A 14,836-nucleotide genomic window follows, 5' to 3' on the forward strand; every position below is an offset into this window, starting at 1 on the left:
CTCTGTGGGTAGAGGATACCCTGCATTCCATCTCGTTGGCACGCTGGTGCTGTGGCTAGCACAGTCACCTCACAGGAAGGCCCTCCTGTATGGAGTTTACATGTTCTCCCCGAGTCGGCGTCAGTGGGTTCTATCTGGGCGATGGAGATTCCCCCACAATGTCAAGACATGTTAGGTTAACGGAGTTCATAAGTAAGTCTAAGATTCACTGATCCAGTGAGTTGGGTCCACCAGATTCCTTAGATGGAATGGAATGCCACAGACCTCCAGACCCACAGAGGTGTAGGCCAGGGTGCTTCACCTCTGTGGGTAGAGGATACCCTGCATTCCATCTCGTTGGCACGCTGGTGCTGTGGCTAGCACAGTCACCTCACAGGAAGGCCCTCCTGTGTGGAGTTTACATGTTCTCCCCGTGTCGGCGTCAGTGGGTTCTATCTGGGCGATGGAGATTCCCCCACAATGTCAAGACATGTTAGGTTGAGTTTATAAGTAGGTCTAAGATTCACTGATCCAGTGAGTTGGGTCCACCAGATTCCTTAGATGGAATGGAATGCCACAGACCTCCAGACCCACAGAGGTGTAGGCCAGGGTGCTTCACCTCTGTGGGTAGAGGATACCCTGCATTCCATCTCGTTGGCACGCTGGTGCTGTGGCTAGCACAGTCACCTCACAGGAAGGCCCTCCTGTGTGGAGTTTACATGTTCTCCCCGTGTCGGCGTCAGTGGGTTCTATCTGGGCGATGGAGATTCCCCCACAATGTCAAGACATGTTAGGTTGAGTTTATAAGTAGGTCTAAGATTCACTGATCCAGTGAGTTGGGTCCACCAGATTCCTTAGATGGAATGGAATGCCACAGACCTCCAGACCCACAGAGGTGTAGGCCAGGGTCCTTCACCTCTGTGGGTAGAGGATACCCTGCATTCCATCTCGTTGGCACGCTGGTGCTGTGGCTAGCAGTCACCTCACAGGAAGGCCCTCCTGTGTGGGATGTACATGTTCTCCCCGTGTCAGCGTCAGTGGGTTCTATCTGGGCGATGGCGATTCCCCCACAATGTCAAGACATGTTAGGTTGCATGAATGTGATTGTGAATGTCTGTCTCAGTCCTGCCAGAGTCTGGATCCCTGTCCAGGGTGAACCCTGCTTTCGGCTCCGCCCCCCACCCAGAATAGGATAAGAGGTTACAGATGATGGATGGAAAAATATTACTAGAAGCAGTCGACTAGTGGAGCAACGGATCATATAAGTCACGGTCCAGATCAGCACCAAAGAAACAAGGGAGCGAATATAACTTTTAGATCTATGATCACATTGTTTTGCCACCAATACTAATTTTTGATAATTAATGATCCATATTAACAGTTACTGTTCTCTTTGTTGTTTTACAGCAGCTGGTTTACAAGGATATTATATTTTGTCACCGTCCCAAAAATCATGTCAGCGCTCTGAAGTCAATAAACCATCAAAAATACTAAATGTTATACTTTTACTTTGTTATAGTAATTTATAGTGTTTTTTTCTTCATAAAAACAATTCAAATGATAAAGAAATAAAAGATTGTATTTGTATTGACTAAAACAAATCAGTAGTTTTAATGACGTATAATAATGTGCTTAGAGTTCATGTTAGGAAGTTAAACAGCTCATATGTAAAACAAGGAAAAGCATTCTCATATTTGAGAACCTTGAACTAAATCATCTTCGCCATTTTTTCTTGAAGATTTACATAAACAATTAATCAATTATCTAAATAGTTGCAGATTGATTTCATTTTGATTGACTGGTTAATGGACTTGTGCAGCACAAGAATGGGGGATTGCCGACAAAAACCTGGTGGTTGTAACCGACAACGCTTCTAACGTGGGCGTTGCTGGTCAGTTAGCGGGATACCTGCATGTGAAGTGTTTCGCTCACACGATCAATCTGGCCTCACAACGGGGTTAAATCTGCCAACAGTAGCCAGGCTCATGGGGAGAGTGCAGCGCATAACTGGCTCTCTGCCTTGACGTCCATGCATCGCAAGTTATACTGAGTTATTTAACTCTTATATCCTACTTATATAAGTTATAGACATGTTTGCATTCAGTTAAGTTGGACTATGTAGTAATACAAACAGTTCAGTTTGTCAGGTGCAACATTTATGACATTGTTGGTCAGTCTGTCTGCTTGACAATCTTATTTTTCTGCAATAAAAATGATTGAAGTGAGATGAACAGACTGAAAACTAGTGCTGGGCAACGATTAAAATATTTAATCGCGATTAATCGCATGGATTTTTTGCGATTAATCGCGATTAATCACATTGTTATGGCAAAGTTCAATAATGAATTCAAAAGTAGTGTATTGCGCACTTTTATTTTAAAAGTACTGCTATATGAACAAAAGGGCAATAACATTTGGTTCACGAGATGCAGGTACCATGTTTTATACTTAATGTGAATATAATTCATACTTTGTTGGCATCTTATTCTGAAAACCGGATGTTCGTCTGAAGAAACCAGATGTTGTCTCGCGTTAATCTTTCCGCTAACTTTCAAAGTCCTTCGCTCGCTCCAGATCTGTGCCGTTTAAATGCGTTTACCGTGAATTTCAGCATATAGGTGCACTAAAATTACTGACTATAGGATGTTTGCTGGCTTTTATCCCACTGTTCTTGTCATCCTCTTGTTGTTATGTATATGTATTCTCTTGTCTTTCAATTTAAAAAAAATAAATAAATAAATAATTATAATAAATTTAAAAAATGCGTTAACGCGCGATAAAATAATTTTCGGCGTTAATTAATGAATGCGTTAACGCGAAATTAACGCGTTAACTTGCCCAGCACTACTTATTAGATAAAACATGTTGACACAGTTTGTTTTCCTTTGGGGACATAATTTGAAGTTGAAAAAAGTAATAAATCGCAATATATGTTATCGCAATACTCAGAATATCGCAGTATCGTGATAATATCGCAGTATCGTGATAATATCGTATCGTGACCTAAGTATCGTGATAATATCGTATCGCGGGACCTCTGGTGATTCCCACCCCTATTAAAAACCTGGCTTAGTGTTGTTAAGCACATTGTAGGGAGATTATTTTGTCGGGAATGACAATGGTGTACTGTTTACCTCTCGTCACCCCAGCATGGATGGAACCCAATCGCTGTAAAAAAAAAAATAAAACAATATCTAGACATTTGGCGTCTGATAAGCCTCAAAAATCCCAGACACGTTGTTCAAACTGTACTTCCTTCGTCCAACAAACACCATTTATTACCCCTTCCTAAGAGGCTATGATTTCGGTTGTTTGTTGGTTTGTTTTTTCAGCAGAGTTACGGGAAAACAAACTGGCCTGATTTTCAGGAAAATTGGTGGGACAGTGTAGCGTGGGCCAAAAGAAGAACCCATTCAATTTAGTAGCGGATCACAATCTCGTAGCGGATACGCAATTTTTTTAATGACTTTCTTAAACATTGCGAGAGAGTGCAAGGCCCTGGCGGAGGGCCGCGCTCTCCGATTGCCCTTCTAGTTTAATGTAGTGCCTTTTTTCTTTTGCTCTGAACGCTCACCAACTGCTGTTTCTCCAAAGCTCTACGCTACAAATATGCAGCATGAAGTGAATCATCTTGTATCAACCGCAGTCATCTGGGCAGAGGTTTATCCAGCCCTGACTCATCCACTGCATGAGAGCCAGTCCCGAAGAGAAGCTGTGTGCTGCTCTTTATCTGAGCTGGGGAAGTTAACCAGACGTGTATATATGATAGACAGACCAGTTGGGACTCATCCTTCTTTTTTTCATTTTGGCCGCAACCCCGGGTCCCATTCACAACGAATCGCTATCACAATGCTATCCTGGCCACCTTCATGCATGACGATAATGACAATGAAGTGTGAGAGACGTTCGCGGGTTAGAAAGTAGAGGTTGAAAAAAAATATATATATATATGTAAATGGTACATCTGGGACTTCTTCACCGGATGACCCGCAAAAATTCACACACTTCCCATGAAGAACGCGCACATAATTGGCTTCCTACAAACAAAACATTACTGCAAGTCTTTTTAAAAGCTCACCCTCCCTGGCTGTTGGTTATATACACACACACACACACACACACACACACACACACACACACACACATATCTCCCCCTTCTGACAAGACACACCTTTGACCTTTACATTTGCTGGTGTGCATCCAGGCAAAATGACATCACTTCCTTTTGGCAACTTGACAGGCGCTTTATCAGTGGTGTCGCTCCGGGCTCAAGCGAGCCTTGGAGAGGGGGGGGGGGACTAAAAAATAATAATGATAATAATTATACCGTCACACGTAATGAGCAGAGCCTACGGGCTCGCAATACATAACAGCTGGGCCTGGGAGCTGTCAGACAGCGAGATAGTGAGTGAGCACTCGACGCTAACCAAAGGCAGATGTGAATTACAGCTTGTGACACATAGCTGCGTGGTTACTGACGGGGGCGGGGGTGGGCTTGGATCTGAAGATCTCAATGTACCGTCCCAGGGCGCCTTTTGCAATATCGGAGTTTTTGCAAAGGTTTAAGGGAAGTTTAAGGCATGTAGTGCTCCTGTGGGAAACAATTAACTTAAAGTTGGTCATCTTGATGGGTAGATAAAGGCATGTGTGCATGAACATGGCTGGTAATAAGAGGAGGTGATTAATGCTGCAGGCCAGATGAGGGCAACACCTTCAGACTGGCAGTTGCGGTGCCGGTCGGGTTCTGTTTATTCTCAGGCCTCTCCTTCGTCACACACCTAGATCGTGCGCTTCTTTCTCATCCTCTTACACTCTCCCATTGTCCCATCACGATTTCTCTTTTTCAGTTACCCTATCTGCGTGCAGCACGGTGGGACACCATCGTCAGAAGTTAGGCACCTCCCTCACTGAAGCCACAAGTCACGTGACCACCGAGGCCCGCTGCTGAGCCGCTAAACACACAGCTGGCTGCAACATGTTCCACACACCTGTCACACAAAGTGGAGTTTATCTCGTTAAAACACGAGATATGTCGACATAAATCGAATTGGGATATTTGTTTAAATGACTTAAAAGCTAAATCATAATACTTTGGTGGGGGAACCAACCAAATGTTAAGCCCTTCATTACAGGTGGTCATTTAATGTTGCTAGCCTGACCTCATCAGTGTTAAAATATATTCCAATCTGTCCACATTATGTTACTTATTATCACTGTGCAAGCGACCTTTCATCTGTTCTGGGGAGCTGAACTCCTCCCCCCTCCACACTATACAGTCACTTCTGTATTTTAGACTTTCAGTGTGAGTCACATTGTTTGAACTGCTCAGACCAGCAGAGTCAGAGAGATTTAACACTGCGCCACAAAGCCCAATCAGTTTGAAAAAAAAATGAGCAACAAATCTCTTGTGAACGTGGAGAACTGGATTGCAGCGAACGAGAATGCTTTCCTGCCACCAGTGTGCAACAAGCTCATGTGAGTAGTTTCACTTTGAATGTACAAGCATCATTGTTGCTTCTTCTTGGATTGCAGGATGACCAATCAGTGCAACTTTAAAAGTCAGATTTGAAAAATCTCTTCAAATCACGTGTCAATTCCTTTCTATCAGGCACTTTTCCCAGTTGAACATCATGTTTGTCGGAGGTCCCAATACCAGGAAGGATTACCATATAGAGGAAGGGGAGGAGGTGAGAGAGAAGTACTCATTTCAGCCTTCAGTTCTCCATTTACCTGCTTTACATTCACAAACTCCAGCTCACAGTTAAAGTCCAGATGAAATGAAAAAGAAAAGGCTTTATTTTTTCAACCCTTTTAGATTCCCGGGCATATTGTGCAATTTAGTAATATATGAATTTGTCTTTTACAAAAAGTAAATTCTTTGTATATTTAAATCCAATCATCTTCTCTGAATGTAAAACAAAATATGAAGTGCGCTTACAGTAGTTAGTATCAATTTCATCCAATAATATCGTCCTTTCATAAATATATCTGCGACGTTTAGCAACTAGGGAGGTGTGTGTGCAGCCCACAGTCCTCTGTAGTTCTTACAGTCTAAGCCCGCCCACTTTATAGCGGTCCAATCAAATGTGAAATATTTGACACCGCCCTTCCCCAACAAACAGGGCAAACTCCACCACACACTGTTGTTGTTGGCATCCTTTGATGATACTTGGCTAACATTTTTAGACCTTTCTGCACCATCCCAGATATTTACATAATCATGTCTGATAAGAAAATGATGTAATTGATGCAGAAATAAAACAGGGATATGGATTTTATTAATCCACATATTCTTCATCTTTCAATTTCAAACCTGGAGCATACATTACCCACAATGCATCGTGACCACCGACAGTTCATTCGGGGGTTCGGGTGCGTTATGCTAGCAGTGACTAATGTAGCCTCGAGCCGCTAACCTCAAGTAGAGATGATCATTTTCAAACCTGTAGTCTTCAGGCCTCAACCTGCCTCAAGTGACATCACATGAGGCAGGTTGGGCCTCAAGTGACTTCACTTGAGGCAATCTATCAGACTTCAGCTCCCTCTGGAGCAGGGCGCAACCGCTGGTTCTAAAAAAGTGAAGCCAGTGAGGAAGTGCCTTTAACTTGCATTCTCTCAAATGTCCATCAGGGGGCGACTCCTCTGGTTGCAAAAGAAGTCTGATTGTATAGATATGAGTTTATGGTCTCAATCTCTAGTTTTATGACTTCTTCAATACAGCATGATGTTCATTTAGTAAATGATGGTCCATTTAGAGTCAAATAGACCATAAAGCAGGGTATGTTTTAGGGTATGGCTACCTTGTGATTGACGGGTCAATACCACAGCGTTGTGTTTTTTTCTTAGAACTTTGACACAGTGTGTTTTGAGTTTTGAGTTTCAATTTTGGTCGCCTAAAAATGTCTTATTCAGCATCCGGTTGTACTTAGCTCAACCCTCTCGCGTCACGCCTGGTTGCAAATAACCAAGACGGCAATAATCTCATGATATTTCTTCTTTTATAGCTGTTCTACCAGGTGAAGGGAGACATGTGTCTGAAGGTGATAGAAAATGGGAAACACAAGGATGTGCACATCAAGGAGGGACAGGTAAGCTAATAATTCAAGATTTCACATTTACGATTCTGCAGTGCACCTTCGGCGGTAAAACGCATGCGGTGAACTTTGCCTCATCCACACCGTTTTGCTCCGACAATCTGCATTCCATTCTTTTCTTCCTCCTTTAGATGTTCCTGCTGCCGGCTCGGATCCCCCACTCCCCCCAGAGACAGGCCAACACTGTGGGACTGGTGGTGGAGAGGAGACGGCTGCTGACTGAGACCGACTGCCTGAGGTTCACTATTTCTCCTTCTCGTCTTCTCTTCTCACATCTTCTTAAGCAGCATAATAGCAGGGCATAGAGGACAAAATAAAAAATAACTGCCAAATTACAATTAGAGGAAAATCATAACTTTTGAGTTTCAGCTTGTTTTGATTCGTTGTTTAAAACAAAAGAGCAGTTCTGAGAATAGGTGACACTCAAACCAAAACTATTTTCCATTTGCAAAATCTGCAAATTTATGCTCCAAAACGTGTTGTGTTCTTCAAAAGCCTTATTATAATTTTCAAAATCACAACTTTGTGTCTAAAAGGGGAAAAAAAGCCCTCATTCATGACAGAAAAATAAAAAGTAACCATCTTTTACAAAACAGTGCATTAAATCACAAGTTCCAACCTGAGGTCATTTAGTGGCGATACACAAAACTGAAAATATTATCTGCTTCCCAAATATCCTGTTTGTGAATTACATTAGGTCATAGACTTTTATCCACAGAATCTAAACTCTCCCTGCTCAGGCACCTTAGATAAAAAAAGAAGTTTGTGTGACAACTCCTAGCCTTAGCATGACTGCAGTCATGTTATTACAGGCCAATTCCATGAGCTGAGTAAGTTACCTGCTACCTTCTAGAACACACAGTTCTCTTCACTGGGAACAAGATTAGAAATACAGCGAGAAGAAGACACTGATCTGAAATTAGAGGAAAAAAAGAGTATTTTCCGTGATTAAAGTCGTACATTTACGAGGAAAATATTTTAATATTCTCTAGGAATATAAAATAAGATTTCCGAGGGAAAAAGTTTTTTTGTAAATTTACCACTTTAATCTCAGAGAATATCGTAGATTTTTCTTTCGTAAATTTACGTTTTTAATCTTAAAAATGAATTCCTCCGCCTCCCACTCCGTCCTTTTTTGTAAACCTGAAATGGCCATATTATGTCGGTATGTAGAATACAGTTGGCATAAATGCATCAAATCAGACGTGCAATACAAAGAATCTCAGACGGACACTGTGTCCAAATAAACCACAGCATTCAGCGAGAGAGTAACGGACATGTAAGAGCAGCATTAACATGAGTGTGTGCTGGTGCCTTCAGGTACTTTGTGGACAACACTACCTGCACCCTGTTTGAGAAGTGGTTTTACTGTGAGAATCTGGGAACCCAGCTGGTGCCAATAATCAAAGAGTAAGACATCTTCCCTTCGATACACTTACAAACAGTCTCCATCAGATCAGGTTATATTTGTTTTTGACGCAGTTTGTCATTGTAGGTTCATGGCATCAAAGCAGGCCAAAACAGGAAAGCCTGATTCAAGTGAGACATTTCTTTTGATTCCTGTAAAAAAAAAAGTCTAATCTGAAGTCTGATCCCTGTCCGTTTTAAACTGGTGTCACCGTGCTTGTCTTTTGGGTGAGCAGGCGAAGTCTTCGGAGAACCCCCGTTCCAGCTGAACACCATGAACGTGATGTCCCCTTTCTCCTTCAAAGACTGGCTGGACAAGCAGAGGCCGTCCCTGTCCAGCAGCAGTCCCATCGACATGTTCGGAGCTCAGTTTGAGACACAGGTACCGTGAATCACGTCATCACATGGGCTTTTGTAAAGGTCTCAGAGTTTCAACTTCTTGTTTTGTCAAGTAAAATGTGTATTCAAATTGCTCAAAATGTTATTCTTGTTGACGTATTATTAAATCCGATAGTTGCTGATTCAAATAATAATTTTATCTATTTTAGACTGTTTGATTCAGACAAAGCTGCTGTAGTTGATGATGGTGATGCTCTGTCTTGTGTCCATGACAGGTGATGGTGTTTGGACCCGGGCTGACGGAGACGTCCGTGCGACAAAGCGACGTGTGGATCTGGCAAATGGTATGTTGCACTAAATGTGCTGTTCCTTCCTGTAGCCTCACACGACCAACCAGCAGATCTGTCTGAGATCATTGTCGTCTTTCCTCGTCTCTCAGGAGGGATCTTCGAGAGTTACTATGAACGAGCAGGAGTTCAGTCTTTCTGCAGGAGACAGTTTACTCGTTCCTGAACAGAGCCAGTAAGTCAATTCTGTAATTTGGCTTCATGTATATGAAGATGTGGTTTTAAAAGAGCTGATTTGGCAGTAATAACCTCGCATATGTTTTTTTCTTCTGTAGGTACCAGTGGCAGAGAGATGAGGGGACAGTTGCCCTGTTTGTGGTCCAAAACCCTGAGCGGAAGAGACCCTGAACATCACATGCCAAGTCACGCACAGATGACATTAGATAGTATTCTGTGTAGACGTGGAGAAGACCTCAATAGTAATGAGTAGTACATACAGGAAGTATAGTCAATTAAAAGTACTAATTTTAGTTAAAAGCTTCATTCTTTGTACCTATTTCAGTATTGATAAATGCCATGGGCTATTGAAATAAAAAAAAATGTAATTGTGAATTGCATTTCCAGTCCAACTGCCCTATAAACTGATACGCAATGTAGATTTTTAAGTCAGGCTGTTCTCATATAACGTTCGTAGCTATGCCTATGAAAGTCAATGCGCTGTAATTCCCAAGATATCCCATGATATCAATTTGTATAAAATCCACGTAATCATGAACCACGATGTATAAAGGCAGCAGAAACCCACACAGAGCGTAATGGTAGGTCAAACAAAAAACGGTCTCTCACCCAGGAGACCCTCGTTCGTGCGCCGTGTGAAACGAGAAGTCATCTTTGATTTATTTGTCAAGTAACTTCTGTACTGAAGTAATGCCTCTTCCGTAGTTATTACAACCCAAGCCACAATCTTTTCCTAAACCTAACTAAGTATTTCACGATCTTTTCTTGAATACAATTAAGTATTTCACAATCTTTTACAAAACCTAAGTAGTTTTGTTGCCTAAACCTAACTAAGTATTTCACGATCTTTCACGAAACCTAAGTAAGAAACCTAACCAAGTAGTTTTGTTGCGTGAACCTAACTTAGTTGTTTCCTGTGAAGATGGAAGTTTCATTTGAAAAGACAGAATGCGTGTCACAGAAATGAACACGTGTTGCACTGGACTTCTGTAGGAAAGCGCACAAAAAAATGCAAAGTAGCTTTTTTTCGTAAGATATCACATGAGCTGTTGTATGAGGATGCGCTGAAGTAGAAAAGAAAATCACTTTCACTACTATTAACCTAAGAAATGTCCAGACCACGCGCCACAGTTACAGTCCTAGTGTAAGAACCTGTAAGGAGGGGTTAAGGCTTCCATTAGTTTTACAAACAATCACCATGTCGTCAAATGATATTCATGGGTTGCATGCCAAGTTCATCTTGAAAGGTTCTTATTCAATCAACACCATGTGCTTCTGATGGGCTTTGACTGGACAGGATTTTAGTCTGTGATTGGAGGTCTTTTTCCACTAAAATATGAAACTGTTCCAGAAGTAACATTAGAGGCTTGTTTTCGATACAAATCATACATATGGATCACATATCAAGGCCTGCTATTTGTGTGATCATGGACAGTATGATCAGTTTGTGAATATAGAACTGCATTTATTTGTGCATTAAACTGACTACAAATGTAAGCAAGTTATTCCCAATTTACCATCCACTGGAGTCCTGGATTTGCTTACTGTTTGTATATTCAAGTTAAGTTACTAATGTAGCCTGAACCAATGATCACTAAAGGGATAAATAAATGTGGGAATAAAAAATGATTTTGTGTTGTGTTGTGTATACATGATTTAATTGAGCAAAGTTAGCATTCTCAGACCACTTACGGGACCAACCATGTTGCACACGGTGCAGATTATCAAGTGGCAGATTTTCAGCGACTGTTATCTAGATTTGATAAGTGCAGAATGGAGAAAAGCTTGTTCACTGACAGATATGAGTTTAGTTTTGGAGTTCACATGTCTACTATTAAAAGAGCAGTGTGTAGGATTTAGTGGCACTGGTGAGGTTGCAGATTACAACCAACCGAAAACCTCTCCGCTCCTCCTTCCTTTTAAAGAACTATGGTGGCTTTCAGGTTACGAAAAAACGAGAAAGGCTCTCTCTAGACCGAGTGTTTGGTGGACTTCATGAAGAGGACCCTATGTAGGTAGTGAAGATAGTTTCAGGTGATTATAAACTAATGAAAACATAGTTGTGAATATAGTATTTAATTTCAGCCAATAGATCCCCTAAATCCTGCACACTGGCCCTTGAACTGTAACTTTGGCCTATAGTTTGTATTTCACTTTCTTAACACATATAGGAGACTGATTCTAAGTATTTAGTATTAAGACAATCCAAATATGATTCAAACAATCTCATGTATAATGAAATAGTTGACATTTTAGGAAATACACTCATTCACCTTCTTGCTGAGATTTAGATGAGAAAGTCCCTTTCATGTCTGTTTCTTATGTATAGAGTTAGACTGGTGATTAGCTTAGCTTAGCATAAATACTTTAAGCAGGGGGAAACAGCTAGCATGGCTCTGTCCAAAGTAAAAAAAAAACAGAAAATGTCAAACTGATTAACTAACCCACATATGCCATGTGTTTCATTAATTCCCACATTCTGTACATTTTCAAAATATGAATCTAATAATTTATTTTTTTAAAAGGGTGCATGTTTCTCAGCTGATCATGATTCAAACCATGGCCATACTTTACTGTTGTGCCACATTAGGGATGTAATCACTAGATTTAAATTTACATTAATGACAGATTTACAGTAGTTCTCGGATGTTCTTGGTCCCTGTATTTAAAAAATATATAAAATCCACCTTGGGGTTGAAACCAGTTTGTGTGTGCGTGTTTGCGCGTGTGTGTGTGTGTGTGTGTGTGTGTGTGTGTGTGTGTGCGTGTGTGTGTGTGTGTGAGTGTGTGAGGTTTGCATCAAATAATATCTATCCATCTTCCTATTCATGAATACATAATCCCATTCATATCCCCACAAGGTTCCTCCTACACTGCTTCCAAAGTATTTTAATGGCCAGCATGGCAAGATGAAAAATGACTTCTTCATGTTCAACTTTTATACATGCAGGAACAACCAGATGACACACTCCAAAAAGGCCCTTTTTCATCAACATACATTAAAGAAAACGTTGGCCATATGTGCAGGTCTCGCGGCTTGTGTAAAATGTGAGACGAGAGCTCACAGAATACATAGAGTGCGAGAGTGGGAAGAGCAAAGGCGGACCAACTGTTTTCATTCAAACAGCAGACACAGCCAGTCATATTCCAGCAGTCACATCATCAGTCAGAAAAAAAAGAAAAAAAAGAATAAGACCAGCACGTTGAAACAGTGGACAACAATGACCCCTAGGGGTTGGAAGCAAAGTGTCCAGCCAAGTCATCACTTTATTGGACATTATTCATACTTTTCTCTCACACAGACTCATGGTCTAATCACTATCATGAGAATTACCTTTTTGTGTTCTTCCCATGAGGTTTAACCCATGTTATATGAAAGGAATTTGAGCATTTCCTTAACTGAATAAATTGGTCCCCGGGTAAAATTGAGTCTACTGGACCGTTTTACTTTCTTGCTTCTTGTTTGAAGCAAGAAAAATAAGCAGGCATGTCATATTTACAAAATATCTTGATTAGAATATCCATGACTTGAAGAATTATTCTCTTCAAAGACTGTTTTTGGGCATGCAGTGAGTTTTGACATCCATCTTTGATTATTTGTGAGTGGACCTCACATCACACATAATGCGAGATGTAGGATTTGATATCCACAAATTCAATTCTTATTTTAGACAATTTGTAAATGATTATTATATGATGTAAATCAGTGGCGGGCAAGCATTTTATACCTGCATTTTATACCTGGGCCTTCACTGCTGTCCTGCAGCTGAAACATCTCCTAATAACCTCATGATGGCGCCACAGCTTAAATTGTAGGAAATATAATGTTTTCTGCGCTCACGTAGGAGATGACGGGCTGTGTGACCTCTGAACCGGAACAAAAAAAACCACAACAAAAAATAGCTGAGGCCCATTGAGTGTTAAAAAAAACAAAGCTAGGTAAAAAAAACAAATCTACACCAAGCAAAATACAAAAAATGTCATAATTTCTTCCATATCTTTCAATTTGAACTCTTACTACTCCGACTAAGCTTCGCTGGCTACTTTAAGTTTCGTTTCACGATAGTCACGTGCTCGCCCACTGACCAATCACAGCGCACGCTGCACCTCACTGCAGAGCTGTACCTGAAAACTGAGCTGCACATAATGCTGACGTACTTGTAGGCCAGCTAGCAGGCTCTGGCACGTCAAAGAATACGCCCAACATGTCAAACTAAAGATCTGATTGGTTGAAGACGATGACAATCAACAATATCGTCCCCATTCACTTAAAGTGCCCATGGATGCACGTGTGAGTCTGCAGGCCTCGGGCCTCTCTTCTTACCTAGAGACACAGAGGTGACATCTGATTGGATAAAAGCTCTACTTAAAACAAGCTGCACTGGAAGCAGAGCAACTGAGGAAGACAATGAGAAAATAAGATAATGGGAAAAATATTTTTATAAATTATAATACATGTAGTGTATTTAAGAAAAATATTAAATTATAAAATAGCTATAACTTTGTGATTCTGTTTGGGCGAGCAGAGAAGGCCTTGCTGGCCCTGACGGCCCACCACTGATGTAAATATGAAGTCAGCATACAGCCTATACTCTAAGGACATGAGTGACGTGTCCTTTCACCAAAGTTTAAGAGACTGGATCTCTGCAGAGATGGAGAGATACTGCCCCCTGCCTTTAGTAGAGCTGAAATACATCTTAAGAGTTTGTACTGTAAATATTAGTCATATCTCGTACCATGTTAGTACTAAATGAGGATTTTGTTTTCAATATTGTCACAAAATATATTTGGTGAAAAAAAAATGTGGGTTTCAATCTGACAGTAATGACGAATAATATATTTGGCCAATATGTTTTAAATATCTTTCATTTCTATTTCTATTGGCTTGCAGATTATTTTGCGGAGTGCCTGTGTATATTTCATATTTAGAACTGTATATGTCTGTACTTATGTGGTTATTAACTGTTTATTTTGTCACAGTTATACACCACTACAATTACAATGAGAAGGAGTTTCCAAAATTCGCGAATGACAATTCTACACGATATCAAAACACTGCTCCAGGTGAGGCTCGAACTCACAACCTCGGCATTGCTCTACAGTGTACTGTCATATAAGTACCGCGCGCTAACCGATTGCGCCACTGGAGCTCACTGTGTCCACACCGCAGTTGGGTTTATAAACGCACTGCAGCGTCATCACATATTGCCTGTCTTTCTTTACTTCTAAAACGCTGTTGCACCAGCTCCCCTCAAACGTTTACGCTTTACGTTCTTGTGAAATGATTGATGTGTCACACGGAAACATGTCCGCTGGGTTTCCGAGCAGAAAAAAAATAATACGAGCATTGCCATAATAGTACATCATTTAAATTTATGGCTAAATAAAACGGCAGTATATACGGCAGTTTTTCCTTCCAGCGTCTTCCCTATTGTGGTAGTCCTGCTCATAAACATACATAACATGACATGTCTGTGGTTGGCGTTGAATGTA

General features: G+C 40.9%; 1 protein-coding gene and 1 non-coding gene across 2 annotated transcripts; one reads left to right on the plus strand and one right to left on the minus strand.

Annotated features, from left to right (window-relative positions):
* Positions 1-5,368: 5,368 nt before the first annotated feature.
* haao (3-hydroxyanthranilate 3,4-dioxygenase) lies at positions 5,369-9,576 on the plus strand. Its single transcript, XM_076077132.1, has 10 exons — positions 5,369-5,454; positions 5,588-5,666; positions 6,984-7,067; positions 7,205-7,311; positions 8,394-8,483; positions 8,569-8,612; positions 8,717-8,862; positions 9,095-9,163; positions 9,259-9,341; positions 9,442-9,576. Exons 1-10 carry the CDS (start codon positions 5,369-5,371, stop codon positions 9,512-9,514), a joined length of 861 nt encoding a protein of 286 aa, XP_075933247.1. The 3' UTR covers positions 9,515-9,576.
* A 4,823-nt stretch (positions 9,577-14,399) lies between these two features.
* On the minus strand, positions 14,400-14,493 carry trnai-uau (transfer RNA isoleucine (anticodon UAU)). The gene is made up of 2 exons: positions 14,456-14,493; positions 14,400-14,435 (listed from the first exon to the last, which is right to left on the minus strand). It is a non-coding gene; the product is annotated as a tRNA-Ile (tRNA).
* Positions 14,494-14,836: the final 343 nt, after the last annotated feature.

The sequence above is a fragment of the Anarhichas minor genome, unplaced genomic scaffold (genome assembly GCF_050575085.1).
Source record: "Anarhichas minor isolate MPS153535 unplaced genomic scaffold, ASM5057508v1 ptg000058l, whole genome shotgun sequence".
NCBI classification, from domain to species: domain Eukaryota; kingdom Metazoa; phylum Chordata; class Actinopteri; order Perciformes; family Anarhichadidae; genus Anarhichas; species Anarhichas minor.